This window comes from Eubalaena glacialis, chromosome 3 (genome assembly GCF_028564815.1).
Source record: "Eubalaena glacialis isolate mEubGla1 chromosome 3, mEubGla1.1.hap2.+ XY, whole genome shotgun sequence".
Classification (NCBI taxonomy): Eukaryota; Metazoa; Chordata; class Mammalia; order Artiodactyla; family Balaenidae; genus Eubalaena; species Eubalaena glacialis.
In genome coordinates, this window is record NC_083718.1 from 59,991,395 (window position 1) to 60,017,529 (window position 26,135).

General features: G+C 39.0%; 1 protein-coding gene across 1 annotated transcript in view; it reads left to right on the top strand.

Moving 5' to 3' along the window:
* SLC9C2 (solute carrier family 9 member C2 (putative)) overlaps nt 1-19,980 on the top strand; it is a 92,827-nt gene extending 72,847 nt beyond the window's left edge. The window contains exons 22-27 of the mRNA XM_061183785.1: nt 8,698-8,796; nt 10,956-11,123; nt 12,174-12,305; nt 17,761-17,946; nt 19,478-19,562; nt 19,841-19,980. Coding sequence (XP_061039768.1) covers nt 8,698-8,796; nt 10,956-11,123; nt 12,174-12,305; nt 17,761-17,946; nt 19,478-19,562; nt 19,841-19,980 — 810 coding nt within the window. The remainder of the gene's footprint in view (nt 1-8,697; nt 8,797-10,955; nt 11,124-12,173; nt 12,306-17,760; nt 17,947-19,477; nt 19,563-19,840) is intronic.
* Nucleotides 19,981-26,135: the final 6,155 nt, after the last annotated feature.

The following is a 26,135-nucleotide window of genomic DNA, read 5'->3' on the forward strand; positions in this document are numbered from 1 at the left end:
TTTCTACTGAGCTTTGAATATCTGATTTCATTTAGGCCATACTAGTGTTTTCTTCATGCCAGAAATATTTGAATTTTTCTCTTGAAATTGATTTCATATTTTGAATTGAGTTAAATTAAGACTTCTTTGGTTGAAAGTAACAAAACCCTACTTGAACTAGTTTAAGCAAAAGGGGAGCTTACTGAAAATATATTGTGGTGGTATACAGAAGCTAAGAAACAGTTGACAAACTAACCTTGAGCAGGGTGGGAATCAGGCCAGCTCTGGGATGTCAGTGGTAGGAATTTGTGGACCCTTCCTGTAGCACTTGGCTATGATGACTCAGTTCTCAACTCCCAGGCTCTTTGTCCCTCAGTTCAAATTCTTGAGAGAGAAATCCAACTGGCTTAGCTTGAACCAGATCTCCAGCTTTGGAAAGGACAAGTGTGGCTGTGAGGGGGAGGAAACCTGATGGGCAGGGGCCATTAGGGGTAGTTTGGAAAACAGACCTCAAATAAACGAGGGTGGGAGGTGAGGGATGGGCCTGGACTGGAAAGAAGGTATCTAAAGGGTGTTTATTACAATCTGCATCCTGTTCAGTTTTTTAAAATATCCAACTTGAAAATAAAATTTGAATTTGGGGTTCTTTATAGGTAATACTTTCACAAGTATAATTAATGGACCATCCTGCAGTGAATGGGGAAGGAATGGGAAAAACAATGAGAGAGAACTCCAGAAATTAATGGTTTCCATACACCTGAGGTGACTCTATAACCAGGGCACAACCTTCTTCTCCTCCTTAACCTGCCATGCCAATGCAAAGCTGCCGGACCCTCTCCACCCACTTACAGATATGGCTCACTCTTTAAGTGGCCCTTTTCCTTAATATATTGGTTCTTGATAGCCATTTAAATCAGATTTCATTAGGGTAAAGAAAAATGTGATGAATTGGGAGCACATGGGCATTATTCTCATTAGGAACAGCCCAGGGACTGCATGGATAACGAAAACTCCTATAATAAACAAAACAAACACCCCTCATTGTAGACATTGATTTCAGTCTTGGTCTCCATCACAGCAACAATAGTTAATTTTCACTACTCCTCCCTTCTTTCACCCTCCAACTGGTGTGGTTAATTAAAAAGGTAATAGTATACGAAGATAAGCCTAAAGACAACAGTTGAAAAAAAAAGGTCCAAAAGAGCTAGAGGGAGGATTTCAGAATGGCACCTGGGAGATTGGTTCAAGATGGCAGAGTAGAAGGATGTGCACTCACTCCCTCCTGCAAGAGCACCGGAATCACAACTAACTGCTGAACAATCATCGACAGGAAGACACTGGAACTCACCAAAATGATACCCCACATCCAAAGACAAAGGAGAAGCTGCAACAAGATGATAGGAGGGGCGCAATCACAATAAAATCAAATCCCATAACTGCTGGGTGGGTGACTCACAAACCGGAGAACAATTATACCACAGAAGTCCACCCACTGGCGTGAAGGTTCTGAGCCCCACGTCAGGCTTCCCAACCTGAGGGTCCAGCAACAGGAGGAGGAATTCCCAGAGAATCAGACTTTGAAGGCTAGTGGGATTGGATTGCAGGACTTTGACGGGACTGGGGGAAACAGAGACTCCACTCTAGAAGGGCACACACAAAGTAGTGTGCACATCAGGACCTAGGGGAAGGAGCAGTGACCCCATAGGAGACTGAACCAGACCTACCTGCTAGTGTTGGAGGGTCTCCTGCAGAGGCGGGGGGTGGCTGTGGCACACTGCTGGGACAAGGACACTGACAGCAGAAGTTCTGGGATGTACTCCTTGGCGTGAGCCCTCTCAGAGTCTGCCATTAGCCCCACCAAAGAGCCTGTAGGCTCCAGTGTTGGGTTGCCTCAGGCCAAACAACCAACAGGGAGGGAACTCAGCCCCATCAGCAGACAAGCAGATTAAAGTTTTACTGAGCTCTGCCCACCAGAACAACACCCAGCTCTACCCACCATCAGTCCCTCCCATCAGGAAGCTTGCACAAGTCTCTTAGGTAGCCTCATCCACCAGAGGGCAGACAGCAAAAGCAAGAAGAACTACAGTCCTGCAGCCTATGGAACAAAAACCACATTCACAGTAAGATAGACAAAATGAAAAGGCAGAGGACTATGTACCAGATGAAGGAACAAGATAAAACCCCAGAAAAACAACTAAATGAAGTGGAGATAGGCAACCTTCCAGAAAAAGAATTCAGAATAATGATAGTGAAGATGATCCAGGACCTCAGAAAAAGAATGGTGGCAAAGATCGAGAAGATGCAAGAAATGTTTAACAAAGACCTAGAAGAATTAGAGAACAAACACCTAGAAGAATTAAAGAACAAACAAACAGAGATGAACAATACAATAACTGAAATGAAAAATACACTAGAAGGAATCAATAGCAGAATAACTGAGGTGGATAAGTGACCTGGAAGACAGAATGGTGGAATTCACTGCCACAGAACAGAATAAAGAATAAAGAATGAAAATAAATGAAGACAGCCTAAGAGACCTCTGGGACAACATTAAACGCACCAACATTTGCATTATAGGGGTCCCAGAAGGAGTAGAGAGAAAGGACCCGGGAAAATATTTGAAGAGATTATGGTCAAAAACTTCCCGAACATTGGAAAGGAAAGAGGCACCCAAGTACAGGAAGTGCAGAGAGTCCCAGGCAGGATAAACCCAAGGAGAAACATGCTGAGACACATAGTAATCAAACTGACAAAAATTAAAGACAAAGCAAAATTACTAAAAGCCACAAGGGAAGAACGACAAATAACATGCAAGGGAACTCCCATAAGGTTAACAGCTGATTTCTCAGCAGAAACTCTACAAGCGAGAAGGGAGTGGCACGATATATTTAAAGTGATGAAAGGGAAGAACCTACAACCGAGATTACTCTGCCTGGCAAAAATCTCATTCAGATTTGATGGAGAAATCAAAAGCTTTACAGACAAGCAAAAGCTAAGAGAATTCAGCACCACCAAACCAGCTCTACAACAAATGCTAAAGGAACTTTTTAGTGGGAAACACAAGAGAAGAAAAGGACCTACAAAAACAAACCCAAAACAATGAAGAAAATGGTAACAGGAACATACATATTGATAATTACCTTAAATGTGAATGGATTAAAAGCTCCAACCAAAAGACACAGACTGGCTGAATGGATACAAAAACAAGACCCATATATAAGCCATCTGCAAGAAACCCACTTCAGACCTAAGGACACATACAGACTGAAAGTGAAGGGATGGAAAAAGATATTCCATGCAAATGGAAGTCAAAAGAAAGCTGGAGTAGCAATTCTCATATCAGACAAAATAGACTTTAAAATAAAGACTGTTACAAGAGAAAAAGAAGGACACTACATAATGATCAAGGAATCAATCCATGAAGAAGTTATAACAATTGTAAATATTTATGCAGCCAACATAGGAGCATCTCAATACATAAGGCAAATGCTAACAGCCATAAAAGGGGAAATCAACAGTAACACAGTAATAGTAGGGGACTTTCACACCCCACTTTCACCAATGGACAGATCATCCAAAATGAAAATAAATAAGGAAACACAAGTTTAAATGAGACATTAAACAAGATGGACTTAATTGATATTTATAGGACATTCCATTGGGAAACAACAGAATACACTTTCTTCTCAAATGCTCATGGAACATTCTCCAGGATAGACCATATCTTGGGTCACAAATCAAGCCTTGGTAAATTTAAGAAAATTGAAATCATATCAAGTATCTTTTCTGACCACAATGCTATGAGACTAGATGTCAATTACAGGAAAAAAACTGTAAAAAATACAAACACATGGAGGCTAAATAATATGCTCCTAAATAACCAAGAGATCACTGAGGAAATCAAAGAAAAATAAAAAAATACCTAGAAACAAATGACAATGGAAACACGATGACCCAAAACCTATGGGATGCAGCAAAAGCAGTTCTAAGAGGGAAGTTTATAGAAATACAATCCTACCTCAAGAAACAAGAAACATCTCAAATAAACAACCTAACCTTACACCTAAAGCAATTAGAGAAAGAAGAAAAAAAAAAAAAAACAAACCCAAAGTTAGCAGAAGGAAAGAAATCATAAAGATGAGATCAGATATAAATGAAAAAGAAATGAAGGAAACAATAGCAGAGATCAACAAAACTAAAAGCTGGTTCTTTGAGAAGATAAACAAAATTGATAAACCATTAGTCAGACTCATCAAGAAAAAAAGGGAGAAGACTCAAATCAACAGAATTAGAAATGAAAAAGGAGAAGTAACAACTGCACTGCAGAAATACAAAGGATCATGAGAGATTGCTACAAGCAACAATATGCCAATAAAATGGACAACCTGAAAGAAATAGACAAATTCTTAGAAAAGCACAACCTTCCAAGACTGAACCAGGAAGAAATAGAAAATATAAACAGACCAATCACAAGCACTGAAATTGAAACTGTGATTAAAAATCTTCCAACAAACAAAAGCCCAGGACCAGATGGCTTCACAGGCGAATTCTATCAAAAATTTAGAGAAGAGCTGACACCTATCCTTCTGAAACTATTCCAAAGTATAGCAGAGGGATGAACACTCGCAAACTCGTTCTATGAGGCCACCATCACCCTGATACCGAAACCAGACAGAGATGTCACAAAAAAAGAAAACTACAGGCCAATATCAGTGTTGAACATAGACGCAAAAATCCTTAACAAAATACTAGCAAACAGAATCCAACAGCACATTAAAAGGATCATACACCATGATCAAGTGGGGTTTATCCCAGGAATGCAAGGATTCTTTAACGTACGCAAATCAATCAATGTGATATACCATATTAACAAATTGAAGAATAAAAACCATATGATCATCTCAACAGATGCAGAAAAAGCTTTTGAGAAAATTCAACACCATTTATGATAAAAAAAACTCTCCAGAAAGTGGGCATAGAGGGAACCTACCTCAACATAATAAAGGCCATATATGACAAACCCACAGCAAACATCATTCTCAATGGTGAAAATCTGAAAGCATTTCCTCTAAGATCAGGAACAAGACAAAGATGTCCACTCTCACCACTATTATTCAACATAGTTTTGGAAGTCGTAGCCATGGCAATTAGAGAAGAAAAAGAAATAAAAGGAATACAAATTGGAAAAGAAGAAGTAAAACTGTCACTGTTTGCAGATAACATGATACTATACATAGAGAATCCTAAAGATGCTACCAGAAAACTACTAGAGCTAATCAATGAATTTGGTAAAGTAGCAGGATACAAATTAATGCACAGAAATCTGTTGCATTCCTATACACTAATGATGAAAAATCTGAAAGTGAACTTAAGGAAACACTCCCATTTACCATTGCAACAAAAAGAATAAAATACCTAGGAATAAACCTACCCAAGGAGACAAAAGACCTGTATGCAGAAAACTGTAAGACACTGATGAAAGAAATTAAAGATGACACCAACAGATGGAGAGATGTACCATGTTCTTGGATTGTAAGAATCAACATTGTGAAAATGACTATACTACCCAAAACAATCTACAGATTCAATGCAATCCCTATCAAACTACCACTGGCATTTTTCACAGAACTAGAACAAAAAATTGCACAATTTGTATGGAAATGCAAAAGACCCCGAATAGCCAAAGCAATCTTGAGAAAGAAAAACGGACCTGGAGCAATCAGGCTCCCTGACTTCAGACTATACTACAAAGCTACAGTAATCAAGACAGTATGGTACTGGCACAAAAACAGAAATATAGATCAATGGAACAGGATAGAAGCCCAGAGATAAACCCACGCATATATGGTCACCTTATCTTTGATAAAGGAGGCAAGAGTATACAATGGAGAAAAGAAAGCCTGTTCAGTAAGTGGTGCTGGGAAAACTGGACAGCTACATGTAAAAGAATGAAATTAGAACACTTCCTAACACCGTACACAAAAATAAACTCAAAATGGATTAAAGACCTAAAGGAAAGGCCAGACACTATAAAACTGTTAGAGGAAAACATAGGAAAAACAGTCTTTGACATAAATCACAGCAAGATTCTTTTTGACCCAGCTCCTAGAGAAATGGAAATAAAAACAAAAATAAACAAATGGGGCCTAATGAAACTTCAAAGCTTTTGCACAGCAAAGAAACCATAAACAAGATGAAAGGACAACCCTCAGAATGGGAGAAAATATTTGCAAATGAAGCAACTGACAAAGGATTAATCTCCAAAATATACAAGCAGCTCATGCAGCTCAATGTCAAAAAAACAACCCAATCCAAAAATGGTCAGAAGACCTAAATAGAAATTTCTCCAAAGAAGATATACAGATTGCCAACAAACACATGAAAAGATGCTCAACATCACTAATCATTAGACAAATGCAAATCAAAACTACAGTGAGGTGTCACCTCCCACCAGTCAGAATGGCCATCATCAAAAAATCTACAAACAGTAAATTCTGAAGAGAGTGTGGAGAAAAGGGAACCCTCTTGCACTGTTGGTGGGAATGTAAATTGATACAACCACTATGGAAAACAGTATGGAGGTTCCTTAAAAAACTAAAAATAGAACTACCATATGACCCAGCAATCCCACCGCTGGGCATATACCCTGAGAAAACCATAATTATAATGGGCCATGCCACCTAGAGGGGTGGGATAGGGAGGGTAGGAAGAAGACACAAGAGGGAGGAGATATGGGGATATATGTATATGTATAGCTGATTCACTTTGTTATAACAGCAGAAACTAACACACCATTGTAAAGCAATTATACTCCAATAAAGATGTTAATAAATAAATTTTTAAAAAAAGGGTCATGTACCACAGTGTTCATTGCAGCACTATTTACATTAGCCAGGACATGGAAGGAACCTAAGTGTCCATCGACAGATGAATGGATAAAGAAGATGTGGCACATATATACAATGGAATATTACTCAGCCATAAAAAGAAACCAAATTGAGTTATTTGTAGTGAGGTGGATGGACCTAGAGTCTGTCATACAGAGTGAAGTAAGTCAGAAAGAGAAAAACAAATACCATATGCTAACACATATATATGGAATCTAAAAAAAAAAAGGTTCTCCTGAACCCAGGGGCAGGACAGGAGTAAAGACACAGACGTAGAGAATGGACCTGAGGACAGTGGGAGGGGGTAGGGTAAGCTGGGACGAAGTGAGAGAGTAGCACTGACATATATACACTACCAAATGTGAAATAGATAGCTAGTGGGAAGCAGCTGCATTGCACAGGGAGATCATCTCAGTGCTTTGTGACCACCTAGAGGGGTGGGATAAGGAGGGTGGGAGGGAGACGCAAGAGGGAGGGGATATGGGGATATATGTATGCATATTACTGATTCCCTTTGTTATACAGCAGAAACTAACACAACACTGTAAAGCAATTATACTCCAATAAAGATGTTAAAAAAAAAAGATAACTAATAAAAACTTGCTGTATTTAAAAAAAAAAAAAAGAATGGCATCTGCCAAAAAAAAAAAAAAGAAAAAACAAGGTCTGAATAATACGTAAGGGGGATAATTGGCTTTAGGTGAGCTTTTAAAAAAAATATTATGAAGTCATCCATGTTTATTTCTACACTGTAAAATAAATCAGAAGTGAAAAGTGAAAACCTTTCACTCCCCACCCCACACTTCGAGATAACTACTATGCGTGACTTAAAAGTATGTTTCCCACACATCTTTGTAAAATGCAAATCTGTCATCATAATTCTCCTGTTACAAACCTTTTAGTGGCTACCCCCTGGTTTTGGGAAAAGCCCAGACTTTTTACCGTGCCTGTGAGCCCCTTGGAGACCTGGCTTCGGCTCACCTCTCCAGTCCTGCCTCCACCTGGGCTGCAATATGACTTTCCTGGGCCCCAGGCACTTCTGCCTTTTCCTCCATAAAAAAGCACCAAAAAATTATACTTTATGATCGTGTTAGTATAAAGATGAATATATTAGTATTAGATGTTTTAGTATTAAGACATTTTACTCTACCTAAAAGTTCTTTTATTTTCTTTTGATTTTAAAAGAAACTAAAACATTGTTGTAAATCCTGAAAAGTATTGTGAACCCTGGACACTGTGCCTATTGATGCCTAATGGATAACTCAGCCCTGGTCTCCACCCCTCCTTGCCTGCCTGAGATGTATTGAACCTTCTGTGGTTACCCCCAGTGCAGTTATTCTGTTTGCTTCTGGGTCTTTGCATAAACTGAATCCTCTGCCGTAAATGGTCGTCAACTCATCGTATCCTGGCTATCTGTTACTCTTCCTTCAGGTCTCAGCTTAGCTGTTCCTTCCTCTGTGAAGTCTCCCCTGGACACCCAAGACAGGACCCTGTGGCCTTTCTGAATTTTTTTCCCAGAGTGCCATGCCCCTGTCTCCTGATCAGAATTATTACACTTTATTGTAAACATTTATCCAACCTAGCATTTATTGGGTGTTTCTACCACTCTTCTAGGTCCTAAGCACAAAGTCTACAATTTGCTTGCTTGTCCCTTTTTTACCTAAAAGTTAATGAGGTATGCAAAAATGTTGTAATTCATTAAGAAACCGAAGAATATAGTTTGTTTTTATGCTTTAAAATCTTATTTCTATTACAGAAGTAGACTGTAAAGATTTGTGTTAATTCTCTTTTTCTTTCCTTTTCTTTTCTTCTTCTTTTTTGTTTCTTTCAGGAGAGAGCCAAACTTGCCTATTTTGACTATGGAGATGTCATTTGTAAAGAAGGTGAAATGCCACAAGGAATCTACTTAATTATTTCAGGAATGGCGATCGTAAGGGACTATTTATTATTTACTGAAAATGTATTTTGAAATATGTAATTATCACATAAGGAGAAATTTAGGAACTAAGATATTTTGAAATTTTTAACATAATTTGTTTTCCAGATGAAACCATTTCTGTTCAGAGTGAACACTACAGCTGAGAGATAATTATAATACCCATCATCCGAAAGGTGCTTCCCATCTTACAAAATGCTTTCATAATTATTACTTATTCCTCACAACAGTCCTGGGAGGAACAGTCTTTTCCGTGATGTTCAGATAAGGAACCCAATACTTGGAGTGGTTGGGTTACTCACCTAAAGGAAATGAGTGTCAAGAATGAGGAAATAGACCACAACATCAGATTCTCCCAGAGGTCAGATAGGATGAAAATCATACAATTTTTAACCCGTAGGAGGCTTTTGGTGTCAGTAGAATGATAGGGACAAGAATGCTTTAGAAACTGAATACTAGTAGCTGAATCCATGGGTGAGCCCCAGCTATGACCAACATAATTCCTAGATGACATTTACAAGTGACAAACCCTTATTATAGTGCAAATAATATATTTGGCCTTCTATTTTTGGAATGGGTGTTTCAGACCTTAAAAATACCAAAATTAATCATGGAAATAAACTGTTATAGTAAATCCTAACTAACACATGTATAGCATTTATTAAGTGTCAGGCACTTTTCATTCATCCATTCACTCATTCATTCAACAAATATTTACTTCATTACTATCATGCAGCAGGCACCGCTCATTCTAGGCATAGAATCGACAAAAACAAAAATCGCTGTCTTCTTAGAGTTTAATTTCTAGTAGAGGCATAGAAGGAGATGGGACAATGGACAAAATACATAAGTTAAATATATAGTATGTTAGCGGTGATGGAGAGATGAAGATGGCTAATTGTGACATTTAAAAGGATGGTCGAGAATGGCAATATGTTATGACATTTAATCCTTACATCAACCTCATGTAAGGTGGAAAACTGATGGACAGAGAAATCAATTCATTTGTCCCCCCGCCACCAATCTTTGACAACTATTTCCTCTTCTACTTTTGAGGGCTCATGTGATTACATTGGGCCCAACAGGATAATCCAGAATCATCTCTTTAAGTTTAGCTGATTAGCAGTAACCTGAATTCTATCTGCAAAATCCCTTCACAGCAGTTCATAGATTAATGTTTGATTGAATAGCAAAGAGACAGGAATCTTGGAAGGATTTCTTTAGAATTCTGCTTACCACAGATGTTATCCCCTTTCCTTGGTTTGCAAAAAAGCAGAGACATTCTTGATTACTCAAAAGGCCTTTGAACTGCATTCAAAATTAAATTAAAAAAATATCAAGTCCTTTGGAAGCATGAATGCCTCTAAACGTTTGAATGATAATCACTAGGAGAGGGTACAGTTTTCATAGCAACTCCTTCAGTGACCTTTTTTTCCGTTTCCTGTGTCTTGAACAATAGCTTTCCTCTTTGATATTTACAGCTAAACTTTCTGGAAAGTTGTGTAATCCTTCTGGTTGATTCCTGCATCTTCCTCCTGAAATCTGATACCTTTCTTTACCCCCACCCACACCTACCAGTTCTTTTCCTGAAGTAACCCAACCGTCCTGTGTTCATCCTAAAACCTTTTCCTGTTAATGTCCCATGGTAATTATTCTTAAGCATCTTACGGGAAGCAAGGCTTCTACTGAAATCACGGCTTGGTTTGGAGGCATATTAATTCATGATATCCGATTTATGCATCCATGCAACCAGAAGTTTTTTCCACCTGAGACACTAGCCTATTATGCTAAGAATATCTAATAGACTTAGAGTGGGTGCTTGCATTAGTGGCAGACTGCAGTGACTACTTTTGGTGGAATTTTTATACAAGGAAGGTAAATAGGGGTCATCTGTAAAGCTAAAGATTAGAAACAATGTTGCCTTGGAGAGTTGAAATGTGAAAGAAACCATGATTCTTGTGAAGCCTAATTCCTCCTTTACACCTGAAAGGATTCATAAAGAATCTTTTCCTTCCATTGTAATAATTGCAAGAAAAACTGGGAGCTCCTGGGGTTTGGTCAAGGGCTTTTAATTTTATATTTTATAAATATATATATAAATATATATATTTATATTTATATTTTATATTGGCACAATTTTTTCCCCTTTGCAGTTGCAGAGTTCACCTCCTACCTTTGGAATAGACAGGAGCCTAAGCGCTGATAGAGAGTCCACGACCAGGTTTACAGAGTACTGTACTAGTGGAGACATAATTGGAGAGTTGAGCTGTCTGCTTAAGCGTGAAATTGAATATACTGCCATCTGTGAAACTATTTTACAGGTAAGAAACTGGTTCCGTCTATATTGTGGGTTGTTAGTTAATTCTTCCTCGAGTCAATAAGGAGTGCCGGCATCTTTGCTTCCTCTGGGCTCTGATATCTTATTTAGTCACCCAACCAGCTACTGTGAAGCAGTGTAGACTAGCTGAGAGAGGCCAATTTAGTGTCTCACATCTGCTATGGGATCTGGAGGGTGATATTTTAACCAAGGAGACTATGCCAGTTTTTTTTATTAAGAGAGAAAATATCTAACTTTTGATGTTATGAAGATAAGGAAAATATATATGTAAAGTGCCTGACATGTTTAGATGCTCAATAAATGGCCACCATAATGAGAGTGGTGTTTTAAAGTATACGTGTGTTTCAACGCTCTTTCTTCCATTTTTCATTTGCTAAGTAAGAAGTTTATTTAACAAATAAATGGCCTGATATTGCACTAGCTGTGGGCGATTCAAATAGAAATTAGTGTAAGTTCCCACTTACAAAGAATTTTCTAGCTTTTGGGACTGTTAGATGCAACAGAGCAGGGTCCAGAGTCTTAGGAGTGTGACAAACAGAAAGGAATGTCGCCTTATCAGTTTCATACCATTTCATTTTTGGAAGAGGATAGAAGGCATAAATGTATTCACAAGGCTGAATTGAATTCACTGAAGTTCAGGTAATTGAACTTCAGTGAATTCTGAAAGAGTTGTCTTCCTTATTTGGATTGGCACTTTGCTGGAAACAAATACTATGAATGAGCCAACGTGACCTACTGTAACCATAAAAAGAGATAAGTTTATGTGGCTTAGTTCCTTAATCTTGGGCTCATGATTATCCTACCTATTGATTGGTATAAAATTTCCTGGCCTGTTTTTAAGTTTATAGCTTTAATTGGACTGTACATTTTATCATCTTATGCTTAAACGGCAGAGTATCATAATTACTATACTAGAGTTGATAGTTCTTTCTAGGAGGTTAGGTGAAGATGAAATCTACAGGCATTTTTTTTTCTGATGGTCTTGTAATTTAGTTTCAAATCAAGCATACTGTTCAATACCTTGTCATTTCAGGCTTGCTTTATCTCCCTGGAGGATTTATATGAAGGCTTTGATGTCTTCTGGCCATCCCTGGAATATAAAATATGGCTGAAGCTTGCTCTCAGTATTGCCTATCAGTATTTTGAATCAAGTCTCATTGATGAGGTAAGTTGCATGATTAAAATATGAATGAAATTTTATTTACTGTATTTTTTACAAAATGCATTTCATATTTTGGAGACAAAGAAAGGAAGGTGTGTCTGATCTTTCAAAGTAATATTTCAGAGTCCTCATCACTCACTTATCCTGACTTCCTATAGGTCATCAGTCCCCTTGTGACAGCTGATTTTCCCAGGCTACCTGCAGTCATCCCTTAAAAATAATAAAGTCAGCAAATCTTAAATAAGTAGATCCCCAAGAATCAAGCATAACATTAATTAGAATGAGTTAATGAGCATTTAGTCTGGTGTTTATTATAGTCTACTCTATCTACCTACGTTAATATAAATCTCCTGCCTTTTCAAATTTTTATTGAGTTTACTAAGCCTCATCTATGAACTTTCTCTCCAAAAAGTAGTGGTTCAAGTCTGTTCTTGGACTGGCACAATTTACAACCCCATATTTACATCCCATTTAGTAATTTTTTGAGCCCCTATCATGAGTCAGCAACTGGAGAAGTGACAGACCTGAAGTTCAACAATATTCATTGAATTGTGAGATATATATATATATGAATATAAATATTGGGTTAAAAAATTAGCATGTCTCAGGAGAATGAGAAGAGAAGCCACAGACTGGGAGAAAATATTTGCAAAAGACACATCAGATAAAGAACTATTATCCAGAATATACGAAGAGCTTTTAAAGCTCAACAGTAGGAAAAAAAAACAGCCTGATTAAAAAATGGGCCAAAGATCATAACAGGCACCTTATCAAAGAAGATATACGAATGGCAAATAAACATAGGAAAAGATGCTCCACATCCTATGTCATCAGGGAAATGCAAATTAAAACAACAATGTGATACCACTACAAACCTATTAATTGGCCAATATTTGGAACACTGACAACACCAGCTGCTGGCAAGGGTGTGGAGCAACAGGAACTCTCATTCATTGCTGGTGAGAATGGGAAATGGTACATAGCCACTTTGGAAGACAGTTTGGCGGTTTCTTACAAAACTAACACACTCTTGCCACATGACCCAGCAATCACTCTCTTTGATATTTACCCAAAGGAGTTCAAAACTTATGTCCACACAAAAACCTACACATGGATTTTTTAAAAAATTGAAGTATATTTGATTTACAGTGTTCTCTTAGTTTCAGGTATACAGCAAAGTGATTCTGTTATATATATATATACATACATATATATGTACTTTTTCCTTATATATTATTATAAAGTATTGAGTATAGTTCCCTGTGCTATACAGTAGGTCCTTGTTGGCTGTCTATTTTATATATAGTAGTGTGTATTTTATATATATTAGTGTGTATATGTTTATTCCTCCCCTCTCTTTCCCCTTTGGTAACCATAAGTTTGTTTTCTATGTCTGTGGGTCTATTTCTGTTTTGTATATAAGTTTATTTGTATCATTTGTTTTTAGATTCCACATATAAGTGATGTAATATGATATTTGTCTTTCTCTGTCTGGCTTACTTCACTTAGTATGATAATCTCTAGGTCAATCCATGTTGCTGCAAATGGCATTATTTCATTCTTTTTTATGGCTGAATAATATTCCATTGAATATATATACCACATCTTCTTTATCCATTCATCTGTCGATGGACATTTACGTTGCTTCCATGTCTTGGCTATTGTAAATAGTGCTGCAATGAACATTGGGGTGCATATGTCTTTTCAAATTATGGTATTCTCTGGATATATGCCCAAGGATGGGATTGCAGGATCATATGGTAGCTCATTTTTAGTTTTTTAAGGAACCTCCATACTGTTCTCCACAGTGGCTGCACCAATTTACATTCCCACCAACAGCATAGGAGGGTTCCCTTTTCTCCACACCCTCTCCAGCATTTATTATTTGTAGACTTTCTAAGGATGGCCATTCTGACCAGTGTGAGGTGATACCTCATGGTAGTTTTGATTTGCATTTCTCTAATAATTAGTGATGTTGAGCATCTTTTCATGTGCCTTTTGGCCATCTGCATGTTTTCTTTGGAGAAATGTCTGTTTAGATCTTCTGCCCATTTTTTGATTTGTTTGTTTGTTTTTTTGATATTGAGCTGTATGAGCTGTTTGTATATTTTGGAGATTAATCCCTTGTTGGTTGCATCATTTGCAAATATTTTCTCCCATTCTGTAGGTTTTCTGTTTGTTTTGTTTATGAAAAACCTACACACAAATGTTTATAATACCTTATTCATAATTGCCAAAACTTGGAAGCAGTCAACCAAGATGTTTTTCAGTAGATGAATGGATGAACTGTGATACTTCCAGACAATGGAATATTATTCAGTGCTAAAAAGAAATGAGTTATTAAGCCATGAAAAAGACATGGAAGAAACTTAAATGCATATTACTAAGTGAAAGAAGCCATCTGAAAAGGCTACATACTCTGTGGTTCCAACAATAGGACTTTCTGGGAAAGGCAAAACTATGAAGACAATAAAAAGATCAATGGTTGCTAGGAGTTGGGGTGAGGAGGCATGAACAGGTAAAGCACAGAGGATTTTTAGGGCAATGAAAATACTCTACGATACATGTATGATGGATACCTGTCTTTATACATTTGTCCAAACCCATAGAATGTACAACACCAACAGTGAAACCTAATGTAAACTATGGGCTTTGGGTGATTATGTGTATCAGTGTAGATTCAGTGGTTGTAATAAATGTACCACTCTGGTGGAGAATGTTGATAATAGGGGAGGCTATGCAAGTATAAGGGCAGGGGGTTATGAGAAATCTCTGTACCTTCCTCTCAGTTTTGCTGTGAATCTAAAACTACTCTAAAAAATTGTCTTAAAAAATTAGCACATCATGCTAAGGCAGTCATGTTTCTTTTACTATGTGGCAATAATAATTTTCAGAAAAATTTTAACAGAAAGGTAAGGAGATTTAGATTCTTTCCCTTTTGCTTTGCCTCCTCATGAGCAGTAGGACAAGTTTAGAGTCTCCTATGAAACTCCAGAGGAGAGAATTGGGGCCCAAAAGTTGAAACTCTATGGAGTGAGACTTAACTCAATAATAAGGTGAATGTCCTTTCATTTTTAAAAAATTCACAAGCAACACATATTCACTATATAAATTAAAAAAACACAGTTACAAAACGTAAGAAGATAATAATAATTTTCTACCCCAGTTTACTCCCCAGAAGATTTCTGTTTAACAATTTGGCTTATTTCCTTCTAGTCTTTTTCCATTAAAGAACTAACCAGTTAAGACTTTTTAGAACCCCCAAGGACTAATAAGATTATGCTGAACCCCCTCCTCTAGACCACACAACTCAAAATTATATGCATTTAAAAACCAAAATAGCTTTTTAAGAGATTTTTCTGATTGTAAAATTCTAGATAAGTTCACTAATTTTCTTATGCTTTTGGTGCCCCAGCTATGCTGGTACCCTCAGCAATTAAGTGTTTGATTTGCATGTCAGGGACCAAGATCTGAGGGCTGAATCATGTAGCTGTGTACTTCCTGTGGCTGGAAATTTTCAGAATGAGCTGATGGCCGCTGTCAGGGCACCGTCCAGGAGATTACTACTCTTCGACTGACCTCTAAGCTCCTATATTAGTTTGCTAGGGCTTCTGTCACAAGGTACTGCAAACTGGGTGACTTAAACGACAGAAATTTATTGTCTCACAGTTCTCGAGGCTAGAAATCTGAAATCAAGGTCCTGGCAGTACTGGTTCCTACTGAGGGCTATGGGGGAGAATCTAGTCCAGGCCTCCCTCCTTGGCCTGTAGATGGCTGTCTTCATCTTCACATGGAGTTCCCCCTGTATGTATGTCTGTGTCCAAATTTCCCCTTTTCATAAGGACACCAGTCATATTGGATTAGGTGTCCACCCTGTTCCAGTTTGACCTCATCTTATCTTAAACAATTACATCTGCAATGACCCTATTTCCAAATAAGGTAACATTCTGAGGTACTGGGGTTTAAGACTTCAATATATGAATTTTGGAGGGACACAATTCAATCCATAACAGTTGTCTTCTAGCTCTAAAATCTATAATTCTGAGCCTTGGCGTATGCTTAAGTTTTGTTTTGTTTTGTTTGTTCCCTTGTCAAGTGGGACGTTTGCTTACTGCAAGGTAAAACCTGTGCATATTTAGGACTCTGGTTCTTGTGCGAATAGAAATCCAAGAGGCATAGCTGACTGCCCTGCTGTGGCTGATTATAAATAAATCGGGGCTGGGCAACTACATTCAGGGCCACTAAACAGTAGCAATATAAAAGCTCTGAATTCAGAATCTTGTCAATATAAAAGTTCTGAATTCAGAATCTTGTCAGAAGTCATTCTGAACTGCAGATAAATTCTATTTGTTGGCCCCAGGGTCTATTTGCCCTTTGGCACCCTCAAAGAACTCAGCTAAATCAGTGAATTTGCTTTCTTCTTCTTTTTTTAAACTTTTGATCTTTCCTTTATTTTAGTCGTTATTTTTTAAATTGAAATATAGTTGACGTACAATGTTATCTTAGGTTCAGGTATACAACATAATGATTTGACATTTGCATACATAATGCAATGATCACCATGATAAGTCTAGTAACCACCTGCTCCAAAGTTATTACAATGTTACTGACCATATTCCTTATGCTGTATATTACATTCCCGTGACTTATTTATTGTGTAACTGGAGGTTACTACCTCTTAATCCTCTTCACCTATTTTATCCAACCTCCCACCTCCCCTCCCCTCTGGCAACCACCATTTTGCTCTCTGTATCTGTAAGTCTGTTTCTGTTTTGTTTTGTTTGTTCATTTGTTTTGTTTTTTAGATTGCACATGTAAGTGAGATCATATGGTATTTGCCTTTCTCTATCTGACTTATTTCACTTAGCATAATACTCTCTAGGTTCGTCCGTGTTGTTGCAAATGGCAAGATTTCATTCTTTTTTATGATGGAGTAGTATTTCATTCCATATATATATATATATATTGACTTAGAGGTCAGTCCAACGGTCCAACAGTATATATATATACTACATCTTCTTTATCCATTCATCTATCAATGACATTTAGGTTGCTTCCATATCTTGGCTCTTGTAAATCATGTTGCAGTGAGCATAGGGGTGCATATATCTTTTCAAATTAGTGTTTTTATTTTCTTTGGGTAAATACCCAGAAGTGGGATTGCTGGATCATATGGTAGTTTTATTGTTAATTTTTTGAGGAACCTCCTACTATTTCCCATAGTGGCTGCACCAGTTTACAATCCCAGCAACAGTGCACGAAGCTTCCCTTTTCTCCACATCCTTGCCAACACTTATTTGTTGTCTTTTTGATGATAGCCATTCTGATAAGTGTGATCTGGTTTCCATTTCCTTGATGATTAATGATGTTGAGCATCTTTTCATGTGGAATATGCTTTCTTCTTGATACCGTGTGTCATTTTGTATGATTTATAGGACAAAATCTCATTTTATTTTAGGACTTAAAGTTTCAGAAGTGCGTGGCCCTCAATCATGCATATGTGGAGACTTTATCAAGCTATAATGAAATGACTATTGATAATGTGAACATGAAATTCGTTATTCTTGTATACGGCAGTGTTATTGATACTAAGACAGAGGTACCATATCTTGCACCTTGCATTTTACCTAAAACCTGTGAACAGGTAAGGAGGATCATTTCTAAAGAGTCATTTGCTTTTCATGGTGCCCCATAAGTGACTTTAAAACTCAACCAACCACCTTAAAGAGAAATTTAACCTAGAAAGACCCTACAGTTCTCACCTGCCCTTAACAAAACAGTCAAAATGTACCCAGGGCTTCTGTGTACTGTTGTACAAGTTGTGCCCTGCACAAGAGTGTCACTGAGGGACAAGGGGGGCAGGAATCTGCCTGCTCTCTGCTTGCCAAGCTCTTTGCCTTGGCATGGGCTGTGCCTCCCCAGAGGAAGGACGGGGTACATTTTTCCTAGTTCACGCCAAGGCAATGACACTGCTTGCTAGCATGGCTCTGGAAGTTATCTGCATTGGTTGATAAGAAGGGAGATGCGTTGGGGCCATGTCACTTTGTTGACACATTAGGGGCTAGGGGCACAACTTGATAGAGGGCCCTGGGCCTCATCATTCCATGCCTCTGTAAGGAAGGGGGAAGTGTGAACACCTAGGACAAAACAGGGGATGGGAAGAGTAGAAGCCAGGTCCCTACTGGGCCAAGCCTTCTGCTGTCGGACCACAGGAGTGATGTGAGGACAGAGCCCAAGAATGAAGAGGATCAAGAGGCCATGAGAAGAGCTGACATCTCTTTAATCTGGTAACAAGTTTGGGAGAGACCCTTTCTGCTTGTTCAGGCTGGGAACGTTCACTAATTTAATGAAATTTTATGTCCTGGAAAAGTTGGTAAACCTCCTAAAAAGTGCATTTGCCACTTTCCTAACTAACGTTCTTATTTTGTCAACCTCTCAACAATTTAGAGGGTGAAGGTAATTTAAATGTTTTTTAAAAATAGAAAATGAAAATCACTTTAGCTTTGAAACAAGGGGTGGGGGACAGTGGGAGCAAGCCCACAGTTTAGTTTGTTAAGACACCAGAGTTTGGAGTCAGGCATACTTGGATTTAAAACCTGACACCTGTGCCCACTAGGTGTGTGAGCGGAGGAAAGGTGCCTTCTGACCCTCAGTTTCCTCTTAGTAAGATGAGGATAACAGCAGCAGTCGTCTCATAAGGTTCTTGTGGGGATTAAATGAGATAAAACGTGATAATATCTAGAAATGATAGTTATAATTGTTACTTATGTATGCTCCTTGCATTCTGGGAGGGCAGATTTCGTGGCACATGGGGCAAAAGCTTGAGGAAGAGAGCTCTTTTTCCTATCTGGGAAGGCTGGGGCCTGAGCCCTTGAATGTCAAGGTCAGAATAAAAGTAACTCAGTGGATGCTGGGGATTCCATTTTCCAAATTCGTTCCAAGTAAGGTGTAGAAATTTCCTTTCTGATGTTTATAAATATCCAAAAGATAACCTCCTGGTCCAAGACTTTTTGAAACAAGGTTAAAGAGGATTTGAAATGAAAAAGATAGAGCTTAGGTTGGAGGCCGAGTTCTAGGTTTTGGCTTATGTCTTATATTCTTTGGAAAGGTTAGGAAGCAGCCATCTTAGAGATCAAAGAATGCTCTTTTGACTAATTTTGACTTTTCTCCTTTAGGTGCAGGGAACTTCAGATTTAAGCAAGCTGCTGGTTATCCAAGCACCTGCGCCTGCCAAAAATAATAATAATGCCAAGGTCATGGGTAAGGGATAGCCCTTTAGTGGTAAGAAAACCACTGAGAAGGAATTTTGTTACATATAAGATTCATTTTATTCTAAGAAAATGGTTTGAGGGCGTTGTGTGGGTTTATCATCCATCTCCATTCTTGGGCCCTCCCTGGCTGCCACATTGCTTCTGGGAGGTCACATATCAGAGACTTCCAGATACTGAAATCCAGGTGGCTCTTACTCTCTCTCATGCCTTTCCCTCCACAACCTTGTGGGAGGACAGCAGCTTCTACCTTGTACTCTGATCCTATAGGCTGGAGTCCCGTAGTGCTGTTGGGAGCCGAGCAGGAATGGGAAGGGGATAGACTCACACAGCAGGCCCAGGTGTGGGAGCCGGTTTTCTCTCAACGACCATGTGCATTGGTTGATAAGAAGGGACCAAAGGGAATATAGAATCTGACCCATGCTCATTGAAAGCCACGGTCATAGCCACAACTCAAGTGATTTGCTTTGAGGTGCACTTTGATAGTCACTAAGTAATTATTGTCACTAAATGCATATTAGTACCCAATTGCTTATATCATGGTGCTAAGCATACTATAAAGAAGACTAGATAGGATGGCCTTGCTGTAGGGAAAATACATTCAAGATCTTTCACTCAGTGCTCAGCATCCTGCCTTACCAAACCTAGTGTCACCATTTTCCCAGCTACCCCAGCTTGAAAACACAATCAACCTTGATTTGCTCCTCTAATTAGCACCATCCCAGTGCTTACGATTCATGTAACCTGCTAGCTCAGGCATTCTTAATGAATTGTTAATTTGTGGGAGAGGGGGGTTACATGATTTCAAACTGTGTGCATAAAGGGCACATGTTGTCAATAGTTTGCATCTCAGTGTTCCTCATTTGCATAATTCTTATAAAATGCAACCCCACAGTATGCTGGGCACTGTGCACAGCACTAGTTGGTGAGTGAGCGAACAAGGCCTCTGCCTTTGTCAGGAGGAGAGATATTCAAGAAGTAATTTCACTTCTCCCCTAGAAGCAAATTCAACCTCAGACATTCTTACAGCTCACTTTGCATGCCCTGTTCTGGGGTCATATGCAGCACCATGATATTGGGAGCTCCCTGTGCTCCTGGGTCTCCTGTCCAAGCTGGCTAGCACTGAGATGACCGTTACCCCAGCCTTCACAGTGTCCTTAGGTCTGCCACTCTGCTACTTCCCCAGCCCTCTTGGGGCACAGGAGTGTATGGCAAGGCTGGGAGCTCAGGGTCTAATGTCAGCCCCCTTAGGGCACCCTGAGGGCTATTTTAGAGTGAGGGAAATATATCACTCTGCATTCCCCGATGTGTTTGGGAGGAAGGTCACAAATGGTAGGCCCATGGACTTGATCCAGCCGGTACACTGGATTTGGCCCACATACATGTTTTCTTTTAAAATTGTCAAGTATGTAAACATCCAGAAATTTCACATTTAAAAAAATCCAGATTTTGAGCTTTTCTTGAAAAAAAAATTAGAAAGTCTGCCAACCCTCGGTCCTCATATCTATGTGTGGCAACAATCAGAGCTGAGCATCTCTGGCTCCTACAGGGGAAGCAGATGCTCTACGGTTTGCCTCAGTCCACTCCCTCTTGCGTTATATCCAAACCATTTTGTTTGTGTGACCTGCCTCTTCTCATTTGGGTTTGCCAGCCCTTGTATTGGACTTTTGGGAGCCTAGTAACAAATGTCCTTGAGGGAAAAAAGTAAAATGCCTATTTGAAAGGGGAGAAGAGAAAGGTGACACTTACAGGGAGGAAGTAAGTTGAAATTTCAGAATATCCTCCTGCTACCTATACTCTTAAATTCCTAATTTAGTTTTTCTGTTTAATGCATTTATTTGGATTGGCTCAGTCAACACCAGTCTTGGAATGACCAAGAGAGACTATCACTGGAAGAGAAAAAATGAGGTAATAAACTTGACACTTTGATTAGATTTTTCTTACTGTGAATATTAAACTACACAGCGAAAATAAATTGTAAAGTCAAGTAGCAACATGTAGGTGGTGAGAAAAATGGCAGCTCGTTAATATGGGAAAATTGGGATTAAAGTTCACCTGAATTACTTAACAGTTAAAATTATAGAATATTTTTGAAAACTGTAATTTTGCCCTAGCCCCCCTCTCCCAATTTCCCCCCTCCTAACTCCCTTCCCCCCTGATATTTAGTTCAAAAGTAGGGCTATCTGGGATTAAGGATGGGGAGGGCCATTCACCATACACACAGTTAGACATTAGTATGTAAATATGGATGCTTCTCTCTTTGGAGTGCGCATTCCCATGGATGTGTGGGTCTCTCTGGTGGGGGGTGTGTGGCGCACAGGTAGATCACGGACATCTTCCTAGGGTATCAATTTTATTTGACAGTCTTTCAGAGGGAGAAGTTAACTCATTTTACTGTTAGGTTACTTAAAATATTTTATATTGAAACAAACATACTATGGAGTAGGATGACAAATTTGCATGAATTTAAGATGAAACAAGAGACCTCAAAACATTTTATTATGGAGAGTCACTTATGTGTTGCCCTGACATTTTTTCCTAGTTTCCTCAGCAATCAGAGCTAATTTAGAAAAGTTTGAGAAGTGCTGGAAACCAGGCCTAGGGTTGGGGAGGGAGAGGGCTGGTAGAGGCAAATCTGGTGGGGAGAAGGGTAGCCTGCAAGGGAGTGTCTCTGTGAGGGCCCCTAACAGAGTTCCCTTGGGCCAGAGCCCACTGCTGAGTGGAGGGGAGGAGAAGACAGCTCTGACAGAGCAATAGGGCGATAGGCAAATGCAGAAGTGGGCCAGGTAGCAGTAACGGTGCCAAGAATGGGCTTCAGGGGCCTTCAGCACCCTTCCTCCCCCAGTTGCCAAGTCACTCCAAATACACATCTTCTAAGGAAAAATGATGTGCTGTGTAAATGCAGCTTCATGACAAGTCCCTTGGCCCATCACATCCCCAACAAGATAGCCACCCTAAGACCCTCCTAATAGAAATTCTTGTCCTGCCACTATTATTTATGACAATCACGGTGGTTTGCAGTGTGTTTGTTGGGGGAAGGACAGTGGCATTGACCAAACTGACAGTTCTTTGTTCCTTTAAACAAAGCAATTTAAATCTTTTTAGGCAGTCTTCCTAGGTCATCCTCTCCTTTCTTAAAGGGACCCTATTTCACAAATGGGGAACCTAACTGGGAGTCTAGTGATTTGGCTCCGCACTTGCCACTGTCTTTTCCAGGCCCCATTATTAAAAAAATTCTCATTCCAATTTAGGAAAAAAGTTTCCAGCTTACCTTGCAATCAGTCACAAAGTTAACTGGAATTCAACTCTCCTAACATTTCTCTTTAAGTGCGCCTTTGATACACTACTCTAATTGAATTAATGTATCTCTCTTTACAAGATGATGTTTGATGGTATAGAGATGCACATGTACTTACTCAAAGTCCTTAATATGTAAGATGTTTTAAAGGGAGTGTTCCAGATAATGGACACTTTTCAGTAAGTTTTCTGATTGTACTTAAGTTTTTTTCTGAAATGCTCATAGTCAAATATTTTACTTTTGACTTTCTTTTATAGTTGGAAACTGGATCCCATTTTAGAAAAGGACATTAATGGCACTTACATGATACGTGGAGTCAGGTTAAAGACCGAGCTAATATCCTGACTCAAGTGCTGAAAGATTGTCTGGCAAGGAGTTTACTTAGAAGTTGCTAAAACAATTTACTGCTGCATTTATTTTACAAGCAATTGATGGACTGCTGCAAAAGCTCTAATTTTAAGTAGTTGCATTATACTTAAGATGTTCAAAATCCCTCAGGATAATATAAGATATCCTAAAGCTTATGGCCTAGCAAATGAAATCCTGCATCCAGCTGAGAGCAAGTTATAATAGAGCAGGAGTTATCAAAAGCACTGTACAATTAACATACTACTATCTAAAGCATAGGACCTATAATTTTGATTTGTGATATTGCTACAATTAGTGCCTCCCTAATGTTTTTCAGAGTAAAATTATTTCTCCCATCCCCAATTTAGTAAATATTGAAAAATGGAATAGGTTCCATAACTTTAGTTATTGAAAGCACAGTTTAGGAGAAATTAACCATCTTACATTGCATAGTACTGTTTGATATCACTTTTCATTTTATTTTTAAAAGTCAAATAAAATAGAATTTTATGATCTGATTGTTTATTATTTAGAATCTATTATTCCTTTTCATTTCAACAAGATTTTAAAAGAATCAACTATACTCCAGTATAAAATAAAAAGTTACAAAAAAAATAATAATGATTCTCTACTCCAGGGAAAACCATAATGGAAGTAAGAATAGAAGGAAACACAAGAGAAAAAGTCAAGCCTTTTACGAACCTTCTGGATACCTAGAATAGGGCACTATTTCTCAGAGTGGCCTGCGGAGCACCTGTGTTTCAACAAGTGCCAGGTGTGGCTGCACATTACAGACCCACAGGACCGCCTGGCAGTTTAAGGAAGTTATCACAGACCCAGTCTCCTTTTAGCCTCCTTCTCCTTCAGCCTTGGCCTGTGACTTTTATCCTCAGGGTGGCAAAATGACATCTGTAACTTGGGCATCCCATTTGCTTTTCAGTGAGGCAAGGTGCTTTCTCTTTATTAGGCTTTGCCTTTTAGTCAGGAAGGGACCCCACCCCAGGCCAGCACTATCACATGACCACACTGATCTGTCATCTTAAGATGAATTTTAACTGGCACCTCAACTTGCCACCATTCATACAATCTGGGTATTTTTCGTAAAGAATAAGGGGAAATGGATACTGGGTGAACTGCAGTGTCTCCTATACTCTGCATCACAATCCCATACCTGGTATAGATAGGGTTGTTACAGATGAAGAACTTCTGGCCATCTGTAGAATCCATCTCTGGGGGTAGGCCCCTGGCCTGCACATTTTAACCCATTCCTCATGTGATTTAATGCATACTGAAGCTTGAGATGCCTAAGGTAGGGGATAAAGAAGTAGCAGAAAACAGATGTCTGCTCTACAGTCTTGCTTACGAGGCACACTGCCATGTATTTGAAACAGCTGGAGGATACTTCATTCCATGCATATCAGTTAGGATGCTTTTGGCCTCAGGTACCAGAAAACCCAACTCAAAAAGGCTTAAACACTAAGGTTATTTATTATTTTATGTAATAGAAGTCCAGAGGTAGGACAGGTTCACAGTTGGTAGATTCAGTGAAGATCATAAAGAATCAGATGTTTTTCTTTCTCTCCACTTGGCTGTTGACCTTTACAGCCTCATTCTATGGCTGGATCCCTGCTCCCAGGTTGTAACTTGGCTGCCAGCAGCAGTTTAATGTTTTCTTGTTCATATTCAGTGTGAGAGAGAAAAATGCCTCCCAGTTGCTCTCATGTGAGAAAGAATTCTTGTAGAAACTCTGATGGTCTTCTGTTTGTGTCTCAATGCCCATTTCTGAACCAATCACTGAGAAGAAGGTGGCAATGACCTTTTAACTAGTTAATGCACCCTTTAAGCTTGAATCAAAGCTGTACTTCCTCAATTTGCATTGCCCCGAAGTGGAGGGGTCAAATGGAGTAAATCACTGTGACAGTTCACTGCATCCAACTGGCATCTTGACTTGGCCCTTTAGACACAGCCATTCTGGCTCCTTGCCCTTTCCTGAGCTTCTTAATGCATATTCCTACCCTTAGGGTAGAGGTTGGAGGGGAGGTCAGACTTCTGGCAAGACCACACAGGAGCCTCAAGTTGATCACTTTGCTAATCTTAGATGACTATCTCTTCTAGCCAGAGCATTTGCTGATTGTCTGAGAAGGCACATGGTGGACTGCCTCTCTAACTCCTATGCTTCTCTCATAGCCACAGTGGCCGTATAATTCACTTACAGTTAATAAATCTTTGGATTTATTAAATCTGTTCTCCCTATGAAAACTGAGAGCAACAATCCTGGAAAGGGGAACTCTCCTCTCCAAGCCCCATAGTATATTAAAAAGTGTACTTAGGATCACTTCTACCCTGGCAATGCATATTCATATGTAACATTTTATATTTGGAGAAGAATACATTCACAGTCTCATGGCTTCATGGCTGCTTCATGATAGAACCAGAAATCATTTTGCGGGTACATGACCTCCCTTTTCCTTGAGCTTTTCAGCGTTTTCACACTGGCAGCATCTATGTGGGTCGAGTAGATATAGCCCACCAAAGTTTGGGTGCCTGAGTGAGTGATAAAAGGGGCAATAGATTTATTGGGGGAAGAACTGATAATTTGATTTTGAATTTATAAATTCAATGGCCAATGTTCCATCGATCAGTAAAGATAAGACTCAAGCTTGATTAATGTTGGAGATTTAGACTTTGAATTGTCACCATAAAAGAAAGTTGAAGCGAGACTCTCCGAGAGACAAGGACTGGAGAAGCAAATAGCCAAGGTAAGACAGCAGTGTGGAACCTCACAGTTAGGGAGGTGACAAAATGCGAGGATTCAGGGATTCGTTCAGATGAGATGTGCTAAGGAGGACCAGATAGTCTTAGTTCTTTAAGGCCAAAACATATAGTGACTTGGATAAGAGGTGACAGCAAGATGCCAGT